The 23,574-nt window shown below is 41.5% G+C and overlaps 1 protein-coding gene across 1 annotated transcript in view; it reads left to right on the forward strand.

Annotated features, from left to right (window-relative positions):
* LOC110509819 (BMP/retinoic acid-inducible neural-specific protein 1) overlaps positions 1-23,574 on the forward strand; it is a 116,118-nt gene that overhangs the window by 29,605 nt on the left and 62,939 nt on the right. The window contains exon 2 of the mRNA XM_021590941.3: positions 4,592-4,859. Coding sequence (XP_021446616.2) covers positions 4,642-4,859 — 218 coding nt within the window. The 5' untranslated portion in view covers positions 4,592-4,641. The remainder of the gene's footprint in view (positions 1-4,591; positions 4,860-23,574) is intronic.

Consider the following 23,574-nt stretch of genomic DNA (forward strand, 5'->3'; position numbering starts at 1 on the left):
CTTCCCCAATGTCGTTTGTGCAGTGGATGGGACCAGTGTGGCAATAAAGGTCAGTGACGATGACAGGCACAGTATTGCCACACTGGTCCCATCCACTGCACCAACGTCAAAACATGTCTACATAAGTTTAAGAAATGTTTTGCAACAGAATATGTGGAATGAATACACCCACAGTTCACACACACAGTTCACTTTCATACCAGCCACATACAGCATCATCATTTTGCTCTTTATATAATTCCTTATTGCGTCTACGCACTCTCCTCCTCTCACCTTTTCCCTTCCCTTGTGGACTTTATTGCACAACACAACAGCTGTCTGTGACCAGGTGCAAAAACCTATCCAAGCCAAACCTTCATACCATAACCGCTAATCGCTACATAGCCTACATCGTTTTCACCATATTGACGTTATAGCCAATACACTAGAACTAACATGTTAGAAAACCCACAATCCAATCCAAAAAAGCTCTACACAGCACAGTGTAAAGCAAGCTGTTTAGCAGTTACACTGGCAGGTCCCGGTGACAATACATTAATAGGATAGTCTTAGCCAGCTAGCTAACATAAACAGCATGCCTCTTTGTTAGAGTCAGCTTGTTAAATTAGCTACATTAGCTATCTAAGTAAGTGAAACAAACTAAGAAGAACAAAGACAACAAAATATCTCTCTCTCTCCCTCTGCTGCTTCACCTTAATTGTTTTATGAATTAATTTGTTAAAAACTGTTCAACTATTGTCTTTCTCTCTCTTTACGTCAACTACTCACCTAACTTCATTCACTGGAGTGCTAGCTAGCTTACACTTTCAGTACTATCTTCATTCTCTGACCCTTTGATTGGATGGACAGCATGTCAGTTCATACTGCAAAAGCTCTGATAGGTTTGAGGACGTCCTCCGGAAGTCGTTATAATTACTGTGTAAGTCTATAGAAGGGGGTGAGAAACATGAGCCACTTAGGTTGTGTATTGAAGTCAATGTACCCAAAAGAGGATGAAAAACAGCTGTCCTCTGGGCACACTATGCTGCTACTATAGGGTACTGTTGAGACTACAGAATTTCATTTCAAAACAGTGTGTTTTAATCAGTTATTTGGTGACGTGAATATATGGTAGTATAGCTTTATCTAAAAAATGGGGCCTGCAACTAGAGCCTGTGATTGGCTGGCCCTGGTCAGCTGAATGAGTTCCCTGGTGAACTGGACTTTTGTAATGTTTCACTATATTTATTTTTATGTAATTCACTCAGTAGGAGGGTCCTCCCCTTCCTCCTCTAAGGAGCCTCTACTGACACATACACACGCACACAAACACACAACACATCGCACACACACTCAAACACACAAAGGTAGACATGATGCATTCAGTTTCGCAAACTCGGAGCAATATCATTTATGAATCCCCTTCTCTCCATCTCCCCTCTCAATTAGATGATGCATTGTTATGTTCTGACAGCCAACTTGAAATTAGTTTAAACTAATTAAATTAAAGCAGGCTTCATTAAATTACCTTGCCATGGATTTGTCATTGCCACAGCATTTCTGGTTAGTGGCAAAGCAACCTAAGTCAATGCCACCCGTTTCTTTCCTGTCTCAGTTCTGCAACCATAGCAGAAAACCTGCATTGTCTGCAGTCATTGTTGTTAAGGTTCTATTTTCATGAACCACACGCTATTGTATGCAACATCACAATGGGTCACATATTATACAGTAAACTATATGACCTATATATATATGAGTTAGGTTAAATAGCCTACAGTAGGATACTGTATCCTACAGTAGGATACTGTACATGGATGCAGATAGACTAAAGTGAGATGTGGATGTGTCGGAGACTGAACTGATCCACAAATCCTACTGAATCATCACAGATTCATGCATTGGCAGATATAGTCATCTATTTGATGGTATACCTTAAAGAACCCTGCCAGTACATATATATGGCTACCATTACTGTACAATAGCTTTTGTAATCAAACTATTCTTCCCCCCTTTTACAGTAAAAGATTAGACCCATTAAATTGTGGCTGCTCTTTTATGACTTGTTATTGTCTAATAAAGCATGAAAAGGGAAGAATTTCTGCATATAGTGGCACTAATTTGATAGCTTGATGTTCTACAGCCAGGGGCCAAAGTTCTTTAACATAATTACAGATGGAAATGGTTTTCTTATCAGTAACTAAAGACATGACTCCACTGGCAAGTTGGATAATAATGTATGGTGACATCGTACAATGACTAAATGTATCATTTTAATACTCTGTCAGAAATGGTTTCAATTCTGTCTGGAATTATTCACAGTATGGTCATTATGCAGTAATTGATGAGTGTAATATCTTGTAATATCCTGTGGTCCATGCAATGTGACAGTAGGGTACCATTGACTTCTGGGATGTTAAGGTCCCGGCAACTGGGTTCAGGTGCAAAAGTAGATTTTATTTATTTTACAGTGCAGGCAGTGATGCAGACGATTCAGAGTTGAAATAATAAAAAATAAACAATAAACTTTGCCAAAATAGCTAAATTCCCTCTACTCAAAAACCTGCAAAACGTACATCGACTTATACATCTTGGTAGATGGCAGAGCATGTTACCTGTACAAGCACCTCTTCAGGAATGAGGAGCACAGGAATCCTAATTTAAACCATTCACACCTTTAAACAAATGCATTCCAAATAATAGTGATTATAGACTTAAATGGCAATACTATTGCACAATTAACATTACATTGGCCAACACCTAAGTTAATGAAACCAATGGCATGATGAGCATAAACATTCGCATTCACAATCAACTTTCAAAACACCCCCGGAACAGAAGAAAACTATTTGCAATCTGTGGCTAAAATGAAGAACATGACCAGGATCACGCATACCGAGGAAGCCAGTTCAAGAGCGTGGTGAGTAGAGCGGTTGTGAATAGAGCATTGGTGAGTAGCCAAAATTGCTACACCAACCAAAATAAATACAATCCAAAACATTTATCAATTATATGATAACCAAACTCAGGCATTTGTGTTCTTATATAATATTGTAGCGATCCTTGCTATATGAGCCACGTTACAATTTCCACCAAGTGGTTTAACCCGATTGGCACGAAGGGGTCATTGCCTTTCACACCTGAGTCCCAGGTTTGCTTCCCACTTCCTCTGTTCTCTGTATCGGTGTCAGAAGTGGGATACCAGCTGTGAGGCCATCTGAACTCACTGCCCCGGACGTGTGAGTGGGCTGAGGCTAGAAGAAGCACGGGGACGTGCCCCTTTCAGAGGGTGCAATGTACCGAGCCACGTTACAATTCCCACCAAGTGGATTAACCGTATTGGCGCGATGCGTAGGTTATTTGCCTTTCACACTGGAGACTTTGCCGATCAACATGTCACTTGTCACTTCCCGCTCCCTCCGTTCACTACAATATAAAGCATGATGTTTAATGGGATTAGGAGTTTGGTAAGACATGTTTGTACCAAACAATCAGTCTGTTTGTGTGGGAGAAATAGAGGGAAATGTCCCAACCTGGCGAAAGCTCAGAGACACATTGTCACATGAGAATTAGACACACATGTATTATCTTCTGGGTGGTTGTACATTGTGCAAAATTATGGCAATCCCTTTTGGATGCATGTACACTTATTTGTGCCCTGTCTCGTCATTTGTATGTCATGTGTATAAGACTGGGTAGATATAATTAGTGCTGTATGGTCATCATAGTATGTGATCTGAAAACAAGACTTGTCCACTCTGACCTGAGATCTGTCTAACAGACTCTCGAGGTCACTTGCCAATCAATATCATTATAAATCATTGTTAACTTCGCTGAGGTTTGCTTTTGGAGAACCTTGCATGCTGTAGTCATCCATGTATTGCCAATGTGTCCAATTCCTCTGATACATTGGCTTTACATTATTGATTGGACAAAGGTTCGCCTTCAAATCTGCGTTGCCATGTCAATACACTTTGGACTATCATTTCCCATGTTCACTTAACCAATATATCTTCAGATAACCAATGTATCTCAAGTCAATGCTAATTTAAGGATATCACGGCATATTGAATAAAGCACCACTGAAGTGTTCAAACGATCCATCATATCGCCCGTCGATTGGCAACATTTTGCCTAGCAATTTATTTCCTGAGGGAACATCAGACAATGCTTCCCCACGTAAACCAGCTCCATGTCACAACTTATCATAAAGCAGCCTCTTAACCTTGTCTGAACTTATCATGGCACCAATTAGTCTGGAGAAAGAGAAGGCCACACATCCAGGGATGTAATTCATTTTCATCTGCTGAAAGGGCAACATTCCTCGTTAGTATGGAAAGCTGCAATCTGGGCCCTTACTGGGAGGATACGAGGGGCTTGAGATTGGGAAAAAAATAACAACATAAATAAATCCACAAATCATATCACATCGAAAACAGTCTTTCGGTGACACTGTCTTGTTCGTTTTCCGTCAATGCCGATTAGCCTAATTCTATTAAGTCTGTTTCACCTTCGCTGACGCCCCAGTATTTTTTAAATAGACTCGTCATGTAAATATATTTATATATCCCCCTCCCTCTCTTCCCCCTCTTTCTCTCTATCTGTCTTTCCACAGGTCTCCACATAATGGAGCGAGAATGAACAGAGAGCGGCTGAAAGAAAAGCATGAACTGGAGGTTTATTGAGGTCATCTGCTTCCTGTTTATATGGGACCATATAACAGTTCAGTCTTCCCGCCAGGACCTGTCCGCCGCCGATCAACATGTCACTAAGCAGTTTGATTGGCTCATCTCCGACCGCGGACCTTTCCACCACTCTCGGAGTTACCTCTCCTTTGTGGAAAGATTCCGCCAAGGATTTACAACCAGATATAAAATTTATAGGTGAGTTCACTTTAATTTGTGCGTTTGGGTGGAGCTGATCTTGCAGAGGTTTTAAAGACACTCTCTGGCTAAATGTTTTTTTCTTCTATTTTGAGTCTCTTTGGAAGAGGCCGCACAAAGGTGTACTGTGTACAAGTTTTGTGTGAAAGTGCACCCTTTTTACAGAGTTATTGTACTTACCCACCACACACACTAGAAAGTGGCTGTGCTGTGTGTGTTAAGTGATGGAGTGGCTGTGCTGTGTGTCTGCTTAGAGGCAGGGGGTGTTATAAATACGTTATGCAACCACCAGCCATTGTAGTTATTTGCCTCACACATTGTGGCTCAGCTAATCATTCCCCAATTAAATAGTGATGTTAAGAGGATAGACAGCTGCAATGTGACAGAGATGGAGTCAGAGCCATCCTCTCTCTGATTAGCCTCTCAGACTCTACTGAATAGCTGTGTGTAAAAAGCGGCTATATTAAAACGATAGACAAAAGCTGCATGGCTTGGCAGTCTGAATGAAATAAAACATCTAAGCACTGCCTTGATACTGGCGCTGTATATTTTAGTTAAGTTCTGGCATTATTATTATGATTATGCAAATGTGTAGACATGTGGTAGCGATCTATTCAGGGCTACTGTGTGTGTTTGACAATGAAGACCCAAACGACACAAGTTAAATGTTAAGCCTGGCTTGAGGAAGGGAGGTCAATGTAGTGTGCAACATTGTCGTTTTTAATTATTGTTTTCCATGTCTGGTTGTGTTTTTGTCTTGAGAGAATAATCTGTAACATGATATTGACAAATATGTCATACACACAAGCACACACAACTTTACTTCGTATTCTAGAAGAATTGCATAGTTGTCAAGGATTCTAGCTAGCATTTTGTAATGGATATGATTGGCATTCTCTTGACAGGCATCAGCGTTCATGTCGTATTCTTTCCTCCCTGCTACATCACGTGTTGTGAAATAGATGATCTGTCGGTGTTTGATTTAAAATATTATCCTTCTATTTCCTGCTGTCTTTGCATTGCAAATCTCCTTACAATTGACTGACAAGGTACAGCAAATACATACTGTACCTGGGAGCTTCCCTTTTAGAGGTGTGTGCTTAGTTTTTCCTGCTCTGCAGTCCAAAATCCTAGAGAGAGAAAGGGGAGAGAGAGCGAGAGTGATAGGGAGACCAAGACAAGGGAGACTCATCAACAACATGTTACATTCATTTAGCGGTACGGTTAAACAGGGTCTCTCTGTTCTTTCCCTCTTTTCCTCCTCGTTTCATAGATTGCCTCAGTAGCCTCTGGTCCCCACGGGGTTTGCTGTCTTTATATTGTCACATGTAAACAGAGCATTTACATAATATGTATCTTGACAGCCTGGATGGTACACAGAGGCAGGAATCTCAGACTAGCACGTTTCCCCACAGCCATCCATGGCCCCATGTTGCTGTCGTGTGTGTGGCTTATGATGCTTGTTCGATTAATGAAAGAATCAGAAGAGGAGGCTCAGGCATTATGTATTTGCCTGGGGAACAGAGTCTCTGGCACTGCAACACAAAGGTTGCAGTAGCAGGCTAGCTCGACTACCTCCTCACGTCTTGGTTACCTATCAAACAGTAGGAGGCATCGAATTCAGCTGTCAGTGCAAGGTATTGCCTTGCTTGTGACAAGACAATTAAATCTTGCATCAATACAGAATGAAATCCATTACACTTCTCATTAGAAATGAAAAGTAGAAATCTGCAATCACATCTGTTAGACATCTGGGCCACTGTCAGACAAACCGATCTGAGTCATCTGTCAACTGGATGGATTCAAAGGAAAACCTACATTCGGTTTAGTTGTTTTGGGAGGAGTCTGTTATACATATCCTTCATTTTGATGAAGAGTGGGCTGCATTTAACAAAGGGCAGCCATGCCCTACAGATCCACCATCAAACTCAATGTGTTTTCCTATACAATGAATATGTTTACAGTGAATTATTGTGGTAATTACTTGTCTGAGCCTTTTATGTACATGCACAGGATGATATAGTACATAAACATATACTGCCAGTCTACTGCCAATACAAAAACAGAACCCTGATATTATTATTCACCCTGTTTGCACATCTCACCCAAACTAGTGGAGGTAATATGAAATTAGCTTTTGCAAAAATGTACAATGTGTTGTGAAAACTATCCAATTATCTATGAAAGAATCCAGCTGTGAAATTGGCATAAACGCTCCCATGGTCATAGATTATTCCAATCACACTTGGTAAAAAGGTAAAAATGATAAAGCTGTCTTCGTTCTCCTATGCTCTCACCCTCAGGTTCCCAAAAACCTTGGCTACAGAGACAGTTACAATGTCACATGACTCCTTTTCCACCTCTTTTTGGCTTCCATCTGAAGTAAGTAAGTTGAGAAATAAATAAAGAACCAGCAGCAGATGCTAACTGGCAATGAGAAGTGAATAGCTTTGTAAATTTCCCCAGGGCTTCCGCTGTCTTTGCGATTTACTGGTTAGAAAGTGGTTGAATCAGACTTACAGGGAGACAAAGCATCCCTCTCTGCCTCCCTTATCAAGAGAGATTATCCCAAGGCGGACCATTGGACAATGCCAACCTGATCAGCAACAAACAAATCTCTCTCGCTTTTAATAACCTCTGCAACGTGCCTCATTCTGCACGCCAAACACACATATTTAGAATGCACTTGTGCTCGTTTGGCACGCCTAAAAGGTCATCACTTGGGGCAAAGAAACACTATGTTGCTACACTTACCCCACCCCCAGAAGTGTGTTTCTTCCTTCCCTACGAGTAATTGGAATGCATTGGTTAAGGAATCGGCTGCGACGAAAGTGCTCTTTTCCTCTTTTCCTGCATTTTTTCTATGCATACAGTGCCTTGCGAAAGTATTCGGCCCCCTTGAACTTTGCGACCTTTTGCCACATTTCAGGCTTCAAACATGAAGATATAATACTGTATTTTTTTTGTGAAGAATCAACAACAAGTGGGACACAATCATGAAGTGGAACGACATTTATTGGATATTTCAAACTTTTTTAACAAATCACAAACTGAAAAATTGGGAGTGCAAAATTAATCAGCCACTTTACTTTCAGTGCAGCAAACTCTCTCCAGAAGTTCAGTGAGGATCTCTGAATGATCCAATGTTGACCTAAATGACTAATGATGATAAATACAATCCACCTGTGTGTAATCAAGTCTCCGTATCAATGCACCTGCACTGTGATAGTCTCAGAGGTCCGTTAAAAGCGCAGAGACCATCATGAAGAACAAGGAACACACCAGGCAGGTCCGAGATACTGTTGTGAAGAAGTTTAAAGCCGGATTTGGATACAAAAAGATTTCCCAAGCTTTAAACATCCCAAGGTGCACTATGCAAGCGATAATATTGAAATGGAAGGAGTATCAGACCACTGCAAATCTACCAAGACCTGGCCGTCCCTCTAAACTTTCAGCTCATACAAGGAGAAGACTGATCAGAGATGCAGCCACGAGGCCCATGATCACTCTGGATGAACTGCAGAGATCTACAGCTGAGGTGGGAGACTCTGTCCATAGGACAACAATCAGTCGTATATTGCACAAATCTGGCCTTTATGGAAGAGTGGCAAGAAGAAAGCCATTTCTTAAAGATATCCATAAAAAGTGTTGTTTAAAGTTTGCCACAAGCCACCTGGGAGACACACCAAACATGTGGAAGAAGGTGCTCTGGTCAGATGAAACCAAAATTGAACTTTTTGGCAAACATTATGTTTGGCGTAAAAGCAACACAGCTCATCACCCTGAACACACCATCCCCACTGTCAAACATGGTGGTGGCAGCATCATGGTTTGGGCCTGCTTTTCTTCAGCAGGGACAGGGAAGATGGTTAAAATTGATGGGAAGATGGATGGAGCCAAATACAGGACCATTCTGGAAGAAAACCTGATGGAGTCTGCAAAAGACCTGAGACTGGGACGGAGATTTGTCTTCCAACAAGACAATGACCCAAAACATAAAGCAAAATCTACAATGGAATGGTTAAAAAATAAACATATCCAGGTGTTAGAATGGCCAAGTCAAAGTCCAGACCTGAATCCAATCGAGAATCTGTGGAAAGAACTGAAAACGGCTGTTCACAAATGCTCTCCATCCAACCTCACTGAGCTCGAGCTGTTTTGCAAGGAGGAATGGGAAAAAATGTCAGTCTCTCGATGTTTAAAACTGATAGAGACATACCCCAAGCGACTTACAGCTGTAATCGCAGCAAAAGGTGGCGCTACAAAGTATTAACTTAAGGGGGCTGAATAATTTTGCACGCCCAATTTTTCCGTTTTTGATTTGTTAAAAAAGTTTGAAATATCCAATAAATGTCTTTCCACTTCATGATTGTGTCCCACTTGTTGTTGATTCTTCACAAAAAAATACAGTTTTATATCTTTATGTTTGAAGCCTGAAATGTGGCAAAAGGTCGCAAAGTTCAAGGGGGCCGAATACTTTCGCAAGGCACTGTATTATATAGTGTGTTGCGAAAGTATTCACCCCCGTGGCATCTTTCCTATTTTGTTGCCTTACAACCTGGAATTAAAATAGATTTTTGGGGTGTGAGTATCATTTGATTTACACAACATACCTACCACTTTGAAGATGCAAAATATGTTGTGTTGTGAAATAAACAAGAAATAAGACAAAAAAACGGAAAACTTGAGCATGCATAACTATTCACCACCCCAAAGTCAATACTTTGTAGAGCCACCTTTTGCAGCAATTACAGCTGCAAGTATCTTGGGGTATGTCTTTATAAGCTTGGCACATCTAGCCACTGGGATTTTTGCCCATTCTTCAAGGCAAAACTGCTTCAGCTCCTTCAAGTTGGGTGGGTTCCGCTGGTGTACAGCAATCTTTATTTCATACCACAGATTCTCAATTGGATTGAGGTCTGGACTTTGACTAGGCCATTCCAAGACATTTAAATATTTCCCCTTAAACCACTTGAGTGTTGCTTTAGCAGTATGCTTAGGGTCATTGTCCTTCTGGAAGGTGAACCTCCGTCCCAGTCTCAAATCTCTGGAAGACTGAAACAGGTTTCCCTCAAGAATTTCCCTGTATTTTGCACCATCCATCATTCGTTCAATTCTGAACAGTTTCCCAGTCCCTGCCAATGAAAAACTTCCCCACAGCATGATGCTGCCACCACCATGCTTCACTGTAGGGATGGTGTTCTCGGGGTGATAAGAGGTGTTGGGTTTGCGCCAGACATAGGGTTTTCCTTGATACCAAAAAGCTACATTTTTGTCTTATCTGACCAGAGTACCTTCTCTCATATGTTTGGGGAGTCTCCCACATGCCTTTGGCGAACACCAAACATGTTTGCTTATTTGTCTCTTTAAGCAATGGCTTGTTTTCTGCACACTCTTCTGTAAAGTCCAGCTCTGTGGAGTGTACGGCTTAAAGTGGTCCTATGGACAGATACTCCAATCTCCACTGTGGAGCTTTGCAGCTCCTTCAGGGTTGTCTTTGGTCTCTTTGTTGCCTCTCAGATTAATGCCCTCCATGCTTGGTCCGTGAGTTTTGGTGGGTGGCCCACTCTTTGCAGGTTTGCTGTGGTGCCATATTCTTTCAATTTTTTAATAATGGATTTAATGGTGCTCCTTGGGATGTTCAAAGTTTCAGATATTTTTTATAACCCAACCCTGATCTGTACTTCTCCAGAACTTTGTCCCTGACCTGTTTGAAGAGATCCTTTGTCTCCATGGTGTCGCTTGCTTGGTGGTGCCACTTGCTTAGTGGTGTTGCAGACTCTGGGGCCTATATACTGAGATCATGTGACAGATCATGTGGACACTTAGATTGCACACAGGTGGACTTTATTTAACTAATTATGTGACTTCTGAAGGTAATTGGTTGCACCAGATCTTATTTAGGGGCTTGATAGCTAAAGGGTGAATACATATGTATGCACCACTTTTCCGTAAAAAACAAGTTATTTATTTAATTTCACTTCACCAATTTTGACTAGTTTGTGTATGTCCATTACATAAAATCCAAATAAAAATACATTTAAATTACTGTTTGTAATGCAACAAAATAAGAAACATGCAAAGTGGGATGAATACTTTTGCAAGGCACTGTATGTTCAAATCAAACCAAAGTTTATTTGTCACGTGCTCCGAAATACAACAGGTGTAAACCTTGCATACAGGCTCCAACCAATGGTGCGAAAAAAAGGTATGTGTGTAGGTAAAGTGTGTGTGTGTAAGTAAAGAAATAAAACAACAGTAAAAAGACATTTGAAAAAAGAGTAGCAAGGCTATATACAGACACCGGTTAGTCAGGCTTATTGAGGTAGTATGTACATGTAGGTATCGTTAAAATGACTATGCATATAAGATGAACAGAGAGTAGCAGCAGCATAAAAGCATATTTGCACAATGCAAATAGTCCGGGTGACCATTTGGCTACCTGTTCAGGAGTCTTATTGCTTGGGGGTAAAAACTGTTGAGAAGCCTTTTTGTCCTAGACTTGGCACATACATGAGTGTGTACGCCTCCACCTGTACCAAACACATAATATGCCATAAAGCCACTTTTGCTGTTGCTGTAACGGATGTCGTCTGGAGATAGAGAGGAGGACCAAGGTGCAGCGTGGTAAGTGTTCATGATGATTTTAATTAAAGAAAGCACTGAACACTGAATCAAAACAATGACTTGAATTTACAAAACCGAAACAGTACCGTGTGGCCCAAACACTCACATGGAAACAAACACCCACGAAACAAAAGTGAAACCCAGGCTACCTAAGTATGATTCTCAATCAGAGACAACTAACAACACCTGCCTCTGATTGAGAACCATACTAGGCCGAACACAAAAACCAACATAGAAAAACCAACAGACTGCCCACCCCAACTCTCGCCCTGACCATACTAAAACACAGAATAAAATAACAGAACGTGACAGTTGCAGCATGTTGCAGTTTTGCAGATTGAATTGTTATTGGATAAATCTGTGCTTGAGTGAGTGGTAGAATGGTCTGCTTTTGCCTGGCCTTGACTTCCTCTCTCTGTGGCGTATGTACTCCATTATGGGGTTGACTGTGGTTTTAGATGATGTTGCTGTGGTCATTGTTCGCAGGCTCTATCTCAAGTCCTTGTGTGGCAGAGAAATCCAATATAAATGCAAATCTCTGTCCGTTAATGCATTTTAAAGGCTGGGAATCAGCATTACTGTAATCAAAGGAGGGAGATGGAGGTTGTTATTAAAAATGAAAATGTTTATGAAAATGTCATGATGGTGCTTATTGATCTTGGATGTGGGGTTTGTGGTGTGCGAAGGGGAGGCTTGCCTCACACTGTCATTGGACCAAGATTCATTACCATCTGAAAATCTATCCAGGGTTTGAATCGATTAGCCTCCACAACGATCTACAGAAAAATTACCCTGAGGCATCACTCAGATGTCCACTCCAGCAGTTCTATCAGAAGTGGCCCTATTTTGTCTAATTTAGTTTCGCAATTTTCCCATTTCTGAAACGCTAACTTGTGATTTCTGGTAGTCATCAATGTGATTACAGAAAAAAGCACCTTGCACAGATTGTTTTCTGGCACAGATTGATTCCTTGCTTATACAGCGCTGACGGCGTCACCTAAACTGCCGTCAAGTTCAAGAGATGTGGGGCTGTATTTATAAAATGACAGACTTGGACCTATTTCTCAACAAATGCCATTTTCTCAGAAGGCCTCCGGAGCACCTAACTCAACAACTTTGGCAATTGGTGTTCAGCACTTTTCAGCACAAGCTTCATCTTCGCATGGATATTTCATCTGGAGAAAGAGAGATCCTCAATCTCTCTCTTTCTCTCGCTCACACACACTGTATAATAGTCAGCGTAAGTTGCGAATGAACATAGTGAAATAGAGGGGGAAACCAAATCAGGAGTTAACTAACTCCTCTTAATCCACTTTATTCCATTTGATGGCATTGTTAAATGTGTTTAGACTAGGTGAACTTTTGTCTGGATCGTCATAATTGTGGTTTGCCAACCACATTAGGATCTGTATCCTCTTACAGTATTTAGATAAACACATGATTATGATTGGTTCTGATGGCATCAGTAAACTTTTAGATCTCAATCCATCATATAACATTTGGCCATGACCTATTTGCTCAGTTGCACTTCACATTTAGGGCACACGTCTATCTCAAAGTTGCACATGATACAGCAGGTGTAAACAGTAGTGAAATGCTTCTTGCAAGCTCAACAGTGCAGTGCAAGTATCCACATGTCACACACTTGCCGTTCACTTAGTTTGTATAATGCTGCTATACATAAACACAACGGTACCATACTTGCTAACAATAGAAACATTTTAACTTGGACCTCCGTCTCAAGATGTGCATCAGCCAATTCCGACAGCAACATTATTATTTGAGGAAAATACACTCCACTGTTGGTCCTCGAGTCAAATAATCCTTATGTGACGAAGTAGATGTAACATAGATGCAGGGAGTCAGGAAGCAGGTGCAGTTGGGGAGTTTAATAACATGGAACTCTCCAAACCAAGCGAAGTGTCTGACATGGAAACACAAACAAAACTACCTGATGACTAGTAACAAAGGAGTGCTATATGATGGGTAAGTAATTAGGGAGTAATGAATTCCAGGTGTGGCTGATGATGAGATGCAGGTGTGTGAAATGGTGGTTGCCAGGTGTGTGTGAAGAGGGTTTGCCAGGACCGCTAGTTAGTAGACCGGCGACGTCGAACGTCGGAGGGGAGGAGTGGGAGAAGACGTGACAGTAGATGATTACAAAAAATGCATATAAAACGTTGTAGGCCTACATTCAGGTGTACACGTCCATGTAATACAGTCTATGCAATATCACTATTACGCCATAGCAGTGTGTATGTCTGCAAGGCTGTAGAAAGACGTAGCTCTTGATGGACGTGTACACCTGAATGTAGGCCTACAACGTTTTATATGCATTTTTTATAATCATCTACTGTCACATCTACTCCCACTTCTCTCCTCCGACGTTTGACGTCGCCAGTCTACTAACTAGCGGTCCTGGCAAACCATTATCTTAATTTTCAAGCTGTTGGCTGCACTTCACTTCTTAACACTAACACAATAAATGTAATTCTACATTTCAAAGGGGGGAAAAACTCATGTGAGATTTAAACCCTTGCCATAATCTGCAACAACCACAAAGAGCTAGACATTCTACACAGTGCGCTATATGACCAGTCAGTCTAATGCATGTGCATGTGATCTAGTTGCTTTGTATTATCAGAACGTGCCATTGGACTTCTGTTAAGTGCGCTTTCATGAACAAGTGTTGGATCATGTCCAAGTTCGTTGACAATATTAATTGGCTGAATTGAACCGGATATGATCACGGACAGTTTACATTGGTAGTATTGAAGCACACATCTACCAATATTCTCACACTCACACCAAGCACAGCACATCGACCATGTTTGGTGGGTAGGTTTGAGATACAAGACATGCTCATTTATTTGCCAACCAGTTATACTGTGATGTGATTTGTCTAATGCATGGAGATTCTGCACTTCTATAAATGAACATTTCTTCATCAGTTTAATTAGACCGACTTGTCAGAGATCACCTGATTAGCCTTAAATTATTGTTATACATTCACCACTGATCTTCGGCTTCCCATGTGCAAACAGTATGTCCTTGTTAACCTAGGTTTAAACTGTTCATAAAGCAGATATCACTCTAGTCTTCACTTAATCTACACCTTTTCTTCAACTCCCATTTTTTGTTGTTCACCTTCACTGTCTCTATCATCCCTCCATCCCTTTGATGCTTTATTTTGTCCTTTCATTGGTAATGCATACAGTGTTGTGCACCACCCTAATGCAATGTGCTATTAGCCCAAATAACAAAGTATGCCTATTGATCTGATAAGGACAAAAAGAGAGGCACTGAAAGGAGCCAAACTCATTCACAGGTTTAATTGTGAATAGTCTGTCTGGAGAGTGTTGTTGGGCCCTTTGTTTTAAGTGCCGGTAGAAGACAAATCTTTTGTCCCACTCAGGCTAAGTTGAATGAGTCTGGATCATCCATCAGTAATTAGATAGAACAGGGGTGGATCATTTAGATGCAGTCGGCAGATCTGAGGCAAGGCGAGGGGAATGTTTAATTCAGGGGGCAGCCGCAGTTGTCCACATTCTGCAGAGAGAGGGGGTGAGAGAGAGAAAGAAATTAAAAGGGAGGGAGAGGGAAATAGAGAAGGCATTAGGGAGCAAGAACAAGGAAAATGGCATGAGTGTGTCTATGTGCAGGTGAAGGAGAGCGAGATCATTTTTATTTATTTTTTATTTAACCTATATCTAACTAGGCAATTCAGAGACCGGGGCAGAGGAAACCAGTAAATCTGCGTCAATCTGCGGCAGACAGAAACAAGCTGACAGAGAGGTCAGAGTCAAGGTGATAAATAATCAGGGACTCCTTTACGACACGATACTCCCTCCAATGCCCCCTCCTCTCCAGCCCTCCTTTCAGCACTTGCAGGAACTTCCCAACCCTGCACCCATCTGTGGTCACTTACCCTCTACGACTGATTTTATATCCATGACGCCAAATATTTATCCTCCGGGAGCAAGGTTTACCATCTCTCTACTGTATAATTGCCATCACTGCAATGTTTGTGAGACATATTTATTGTGCCGCAAAAAAAAACAAAAAAAACTTTTCCCCTCGGAACAGCAACAGCTTCCCCAATTATAATCACACCCCGAAACTGAGTCAGCCAGTCAGTCAAGTCAGAGAGGCTCAGCTGTAAGTTAGGGAATCAAGAGGGCTGATCTGGGGAGGGAGTTTTCTTGTCTCTTCCCTCCTCAAACCTTGTATAATCAGCCCCACTGTGGGATTAGTTAATTACTGGCAGGGAGAGATGGTAATTATAAGGAGGAACGGAGCTAGAGGAAGTGTCGGGGTTAAGTACTGACTAATTCACTGTGTGGGACGCTGCTTGCCTGGCTGCCAGAGTCCCCCGAGACTTGCCCACATCGCCTCACCCCGGGGGAGGAAGATGATAGGAAAGGATGAGTGCCGTAGATCCTGCACCATGGAATTTGAATGTGTACCATTAGATGCTATAGATTCCAAATGTGTTAGCTAGTTATTGAATACAGAGCTAATTGTAATATCAGATATCACAGATTTAGATGGTTCTAAAGATATACTGCACCATGGATTTTAAATGAGTACCATTAGATGCTATGGATTTTAATTGTGTTGTGGTGATAGCATAGCTGTTTAATACATACTGTAGCTATCATATAGATATTTCTACTTCTAAAGATGTGAAATGCATACTATAGATTCCATAGCATACATGCATACATTATGTAAGAATATAGGCCTGGTAGATGCCTAGAGTCCCAGTGGATGTCTACTATAGATTACATAGCATATTTGTAAATATACAGTATGTCCAAATATATGCTTTGCAGATCTGATAGATTCCATGTAGATTTCTATGGATGCATGCACACAGGCAGCCAAATTCTGATATTTTTCCCAATGATTGACAAAATATTTTATCTGATTGGTCAAAAGAACAATTGTTGGTAAAATATCAGAATTTGTCTGGCTGTGTAAACAGAGGCAAATTCGTATTCCTATTCTATTTAGGGCATCAGTGGAAGTTATTGCTTAGAGAATTCAGAACAGCAGCATATGGATGAGATACAATAAGCGGCAGCTGGAGCATTGGCAGGAACATTTGTTTCATTTTACTGAATGTTTGGCTTGACCTTGACACCTCTCATTCTTATGAGTAGTCTGAAAGTGTTATTGTTATGAATTAGATTTGCATCGAATTGCAACACAGAGCTAGTGTTTTATCAATCAGCAGAAAAGTGAGCTACAAAGCTACATGTTTCTGTTGGCAGGTGATGAAATTGTAGTTGCTTTAGACGGCACCAACATCCTATTCATAGCATATTTTTCTGTCATTAATCCCATACCTGTCTGAGTATATTTAAATGCAAGATCAGTTGCTGCTGATGCCTTTTCAGCTTTTATCAGTTTCCACTCTTCTTGACCAATGATGTCACTTGAAACACTTGAGTACAGTTGAGTGTAATACAACTCTAAATGTTATCCTCATTATTTTCTCTATCTCCTCTAATTTGCAGTATATTATGTGAGCCTAAATGAGTTTAGATGCAAGATCTCTCTCTCAGATGTGTTAATCAGCAGTAGTTATTATATTACATTGTTGATTAGATCCAGACAAGTGGCCAGGCCAGTCACCTGCAGGTCTGATTCCAGCATCATGTCCTGTAAACCGCTAGATTAAAGTGAATTAAGAGATTGTCGTGATTAGATCCATTTCAGGGTTCATAGCAGAACAACCTCAATGTGTTCAATTAGCCTAGCCATCAAATTCAATCTATTGAAATATAGTCATAGCAGCGTATTTAAGTAATAAGGCATGAGAACCCGAGGATTATCCTGTGATAACTCTCAACTAAGAGCTGTTCTTAGGCCCGATGCGAAACCAAGGGCCGGGAAATATCCCTTAGGAGGGATCTATCACACAATAATTACCGGGTTCTAATGCCTTATTGCTTTTACAAAACTGTTGCCAGCATGTTTTCACTGAAAACATTATTTTAATGAGTAAAACATTTGTATTTCATCCCGTCAACAGACAATATAGTCTGGGCAAAATCTACTTGTTAGTTCTTAGGTCCTGAAGTTGCAAACCAAACAGGCTGGTCGTTTATTGTAGTCAAATGTTTTGACCCTGTCGTTCATTCTGTTAACTCCACGTTGCATGTAGCTGGCTAGGAAGAGGGTCAATAGTGACAAAAGACAATAACTTCAATAAATAATGATTTACTAAATCATGTATAAATAGGCAACAACCAGCTGATTGTCGAGTCAATAAGATAGGGAGGATCGCTAGGTTAAGGATAACGTCAACGTTCCTTCTCCTTTGCTAGCTAGCCAACTAAAGCTTACACATGATCACATCAAGCAACTGAAATGACTGCAAACTATGTTTGTTTTACATTTGTTTCTATTGCCTTTTCATTGGATATATCCATTATAATGTTCCTGATATTTGCCAGGTACAGACAGATAAGCTGTCAGTCTAGTCACGTTCATATGCATGGCAGTGTTGGGATCGCAAAAAATTACTGAAACTTGTTGCACAGGTCGGATAGGCACACAGCAAGGTTTATATTAACCCCCACTGTACCAAACCAAATGCTAGCCTAGTAGCATCGGGAAAAAATGGCTAGATGTTTGTTTTTTCTGGGGGAGATTAAGTTTATGAATGACTGGCTGGGCTGTGGGACAGTGGATTAATTTTGTTACATCTAATTGAACTGTTAACAGGCATTACCAGTGGAATGCAGGGATTGTGATGCTATAACTCCCTGCTATCAACCAATCGAAATGTACAGTTTTAAAAACTGTATTTGTCAAGCCATCCGGAATAGTGATTATTTGTTATTGTAGTGATACATACTTTTAGCTTCTGTTTTTAGCAACCTTTGTCCTTCGTCTTGTCGTGTCCCATGTATATATCTTTTCATATATTTTTTCTATTTTTCTAAACCTCAACTTCAAAATACTCTCCTGCAACCCGCCTCACCCAATATGGTGTGGATCTGCTTTTTTTCAAAAGTATTTTTCTTTACCTCTGAATCGGAATCCCCCAACAGAAGCTAGCCAGCTAACTAGTTACTAGCTAGTAGTCAGCTAACCACTGCTAGCGGTCATCAGCTACCTTTAGCACGAAGAGCTCTAGTTTGTGCAACGCAATTCAAACCAGAGCATACCGGACCTATTTTCTCTCCATATCCGCGGATTCCTACCGCAAGCTCTTAACCTTCTCACCTGGATCATCTCAACCTTCTCGAATCCGACTACTCCTGGCTAACGTCTCTGTCCCGAAGCAAGCACCAATTATCCTGGTGCTAGGCCCATCTCCCGGCTAGCTGAAGAGGTCCATTATCCACTCCTGGACTACAATACCTATTTTGCCAACTGGCCTGGACCCCTTTTACTGCCGGTACGGGGTACGGAACCCCGACGATTCTTCACGACTGGACTACCGAAGTAATCTGCTTGAGGGGGTTACTAAACTGGCTCCTACATTGCAACGTCCCCTGAATACCGATCTGCTAGCCTGCTAGCCGTGGCCCGGACTGTTAGCTAATAGGTCCATCGGCCAATTTCTTGTGCCACTATTCCTATTTTGCCAATCAGCCTGGACCCCTTTTACTACGAAGCCCTGCTTATCCATCACGACTGGACTACCGACGTAATCTGCCCACGGTTTTTTTCCCAACAGGCCCCTCCGTTGCGACGTCCCCTGAATGCCCATCTGCTAGCCTGATAGCCGCGGCCCGCTAGCTGTCTAGAGCACATTGGACTGTTAGCTGAATAGATCCATTTGCCAATTGGACTGGACCCCTCTGCTACACGGAACCCTGCTAATCCATCATGACTGGTCTATCAACAGAACCGCACGAGGAGGCTAAAACAGACTTTCCTCCATCGTGACGTCCCTCTTAAGGCCCTTCTGCTAACTTGCTAGCCCCGGGCCTGCTAGCTGTCTGAATCGATGTGTCCCCAGCCAGCCCAACCATTCACTGGACCCTTATGATCACTCGGCTTCGCATGCCTCTCCCTAATGTCGATATGCCTTGTCCATCACTGTTCTGGTTAGTGATTATTGTTTTATTTCAATCTAGAGCCTCCAGCCCTGCTCAATATGCCTTAACCAACCATTTAGTTCCACTTCCCACATACGAGATCACATAACCTGGTCTAACCCAGGTGCTCTCATTTTTTGACTTATGTAACCGTAAAAGCCTTGGTTTCATGCATGTTAACATTAGAAGCCTCCTCTCTAAGTTTGTTTTATTCACTGCTTTAGCACACTCTGCCAACCTGGATGTCTTAGCCGTGTCTGAATCCTAGCTTAGGGAGACCACCAAAAACCCTGAAATGTCCATCCCTAAATATAACATTTTCCGCCAAGATAGAACTGCCAAATTGGGCGGAGTTTAAATCTATTGCAGAGATAGCCTGCAGAGTGCTGTCTTACTATTCAGGTCTGTACCCAAAAATCCACCGTTGCCGCTTATAGACCAACCTCTGCCCCCAGCTGTGCCCTGGACACCATATGTGAATGATGTTCATGCTGCTAGGTGACCTAAACTGGGACATGCGTAACACCCCAGCCATCCTACAATTTAAGCTTGATGCCCTCAATCTCAAACAAATTATCAATTAACCTACCAGGTACAACCCCAAATCTGTAACGGGCACCCTCATACATATTATCCTAACCAACCTGCCCGCCAAATACACCTCTGCTGTTTTCAACCAAGATCTCAGCGATCACTGCCTCACTGCCTGCATCGGTAATGGGTCTGTGGTCAAACAACCACCCCTCATCACTGTCAAACGCTCCCTAAAACACTTCAGCGAGCAGGCCTTTCTAATCGACCTGGCCGGGGTATCCTGGAATGATATTGACCTCATCACGTCAGTAGAGGATGCCTGGATATTCTTTAAAAGTGGCTTCCTCACCATCTCAAATAAGCATGCTCCATTCAAAAAATGTAGAACCAGGAACAGATATTGCCCTTGGTTCACTCCAGACCTGACTGCCCTTGACCAGCAATAAAACATCCTGTGGCGTATTGCATTAGCATCAAATAGCCCCTGTGATATGCAACTTTTCAGGGAAGTTAGGAACCAATATACACAGGCAGTTAGGAAAGCTAAGGCTAGCTTTTTCAAACAGAAATTTGCATCCTGTAGCACAAACTCAAAAAGTTCTGGGACATTGTAAAGTCCATGGAGAATAAGAGCACCTCTCCCCAGCTGCCCACTGCGCTGAGGCTAGGAAACACTGTCATCACCGATAAATCTATTATAATTGAGAATTTCAATAAGCATTTTTCTACGGCTGGCCATGCTTTCCACCTGGCTACCCCTACCCCGGTCAACTGCCCGGCACCCCCCACAGCAACTCACCCAAGCCTCCCCCATTTCTCCTTCACCCAAATCCAGATAGCTAGACAATCTGGAACCGCACTTTCTAAAAGTATCTATCGATATTGTTGCAACCCCTATTACTAGCCTGTTCAACCTCTCTTTGATATTGTCTGAGATTCCCAAAGATTGCAAAGCTGCCGTGATCATCCCCCTCTTAAAAGGGGGAGACACTCTAGACTCAAACTGCTACAGACCTATATCTATCCTACCCTGCCTTTCTAAGGTCTTCGAAAGCCAAGTTAACAAACAGATTACCGACCATTTCGAATTCCACCGTACCTTCTCCGCTATGCAATCTGGTTTCAGAGCTGGTCATGGGTGCACCTCAGCCACGCTCAAGGTCCTAAAAGATGTCATAACCGCCATCGATAGGAGACATTACTGTTGGTCGTATTCATCGACCTGGCCAAGGTTTTCGACTCTGTCAATCAACACATTCTTATCGGCAGAATAAACAGCCTTGGTTTCTCTAATGTCTGCCTCGCCTGGTTCACCAACTACTTCTCTGATAGAGTTCAGTGTGTCAAATCGGAGGGCCTGTTGTCTGGACCTCTGGCAGTCTCTATGGGGGTGCCACAGGGTTCAATTCTCGGGCCGACTCTCTTCTCTGTATACATCAATGATGTTGCTCTTGCTGCTGGTGATACTCTGATCCAACTCAGATCAATGCACCTGTACATAGCCCATCTGTAATATAGCCCATCGAACTACCTCATCCCCATACTATATTTATTTATTTATCTTGCTCCTTTGCACCCCAGTATCTCTACTTGCATATTCATCTTCTGCACATCAATCACTCCAGTGTTTAATCAGTATATTGTAATTAATTTGCCACCATGGCTTATTTATTGCCTTACCTCCCTTATCTTAACTCATTTGCACACACTGTTTATAGACTTTGTCTGCTGTATTATTGACTGTATGTTTGTTTATTCCATGTGTAACTCTGTGTTGTTGTATGTGTCGAACTGCTTTGCTTTATTCTTGGCCAGGTCGAAGTTGTAAATGAGAACTTGTTCTCAACTAGCCTACCTGGTTAAATAAAGGTGAATTAAAAAATAAATAAATAAAATATCACACTCACCAAAAGGCTTTTCAACCTCTGATCGTTTCCGAGTCAACACTTTTAAAAGTTGTACGATCATAGCAATTACACAGTAGATACGGCTCAAAACACACTGCAACTATACTTAATGTGAATGTATAGTGTGAATATCAGTGCTTTACCATCTGAAATACTTTTATGGGAAGCTTCAAATTAATTTGGCAATTTTTGTGTTCTGAATTACAATGAGGTTGGTTGAGGCTTTCTGCGTTCGGCCCATGCTTAGCCCCATCTCTAATTCTCCCTCTCTCGTCATCGTGATATTTTGACCGGTAGTACTACAGGTTAAAGGAGAAATACACATTTTTTGGATCAAAGCTACAGTATTAAGTGAAATTGAGTAGTGCCAGAGAGCTCATACTGCGCTGGAAGGAGAAAGGCAACATTCTCCAAAACTAAAACCCCCATATTATCAGATGAAAGGAACTACACCTCCCTCTCTCTCTCATTATTTTGGCAGTTACCTGTTTTTTAAATGGACAAAGTAATTTAACGGGCATAGGGATAGAAAGGTCAGATATGTACCGTATGTTTGATGCATATAAATGTTACATCTTTATTTACATACAGTATCTGAGCACAGAGATCCACTCAGCTGGATAGAGGTAAAAAGCATTAAGAGTTCTTGGTGTCCCAGGTTAAGAAAGGCCTGGTGGTCTCCATAGCAACCAACACGTGATGTCCTCTCAGGTCTAAAATACAGAAATTACATTTAAAAAGTGTCCTTGTGTATGTAAATGAAACACATTTGATCATTTTCACCATGCAGCATTACTCTCCAAAGTTGTTGGGACATTATTTTATGAAAACCCTGCATTTTATGTTTTCAGTTAATACAGTACGTAAGGGTTTGAAGTTGCTTTCCTGTAGAGATTGTCCACGATTTGTGCACGGTATTGTTGATTGGTGAGACTTTTCACTTTGCACAGGTATAAAAGACCATTTCTTGGAGGTAAATATTCACAACTGTCAATCCTCTCTAGTTCATGTCAAGATATGTCTTACAGACACCTGGGAACATTAGCACTGAGTCAGTCTGATTAGTCAGCGCTTGTCTATTTGTCATAACAACAAAATTAGTATATATAGAATATATCTCTCCAGCACAGCCTCTCTCATCATTCCCTGTGAAGGACGTATGGGAACATCAACAGGGAAACTATCAGATTCATCACCACCACGCACATCTATTTTTATCATCTCCGGCTCGGAACAATCCCACCTATGTTTATAAATGCCCCCTCTGTGCTGTCTGAACTCCATTATTGCCTGTGGCAGGGCTGATTCACACAGTACATTAAAATAGGCACGGATTTCACTTTATCATTTCTGGCCTTGATGTCACCTGCTGTGTTTACAGATCCAGCCCACACCGGTACTGAATAGAAAGCAGCACCGTTGAAAACCAAAATAAAAACCTCATCGATTTCCACATGGCCCTCTGTAGTAAAAAAGGCAATTGGATTAAGATTTATTCCATAATATGTTTAAAGGCCTCGGCGGTTCAACATTATCCAGGAATTCAATTGTATATCTATGGCTGTTTGATTTATGGCTACTGCTTTA

The sequence above is a fragment of the Oncorhynchus mykiss genome, chromosome 29 (genome assembly GCF_057628025.1).
Source record: "Oncorhynchus mykiss isolate SJ-2025 chromosome 29, ASM5762802v1, whole genome shotgun sequence".
NCBI lineage: Eukaryota > Metazoa > Chordata > Actinopteri > Salmoniformes > Salmonidae > Oncorhynchus > Oncorhynchus mykiss.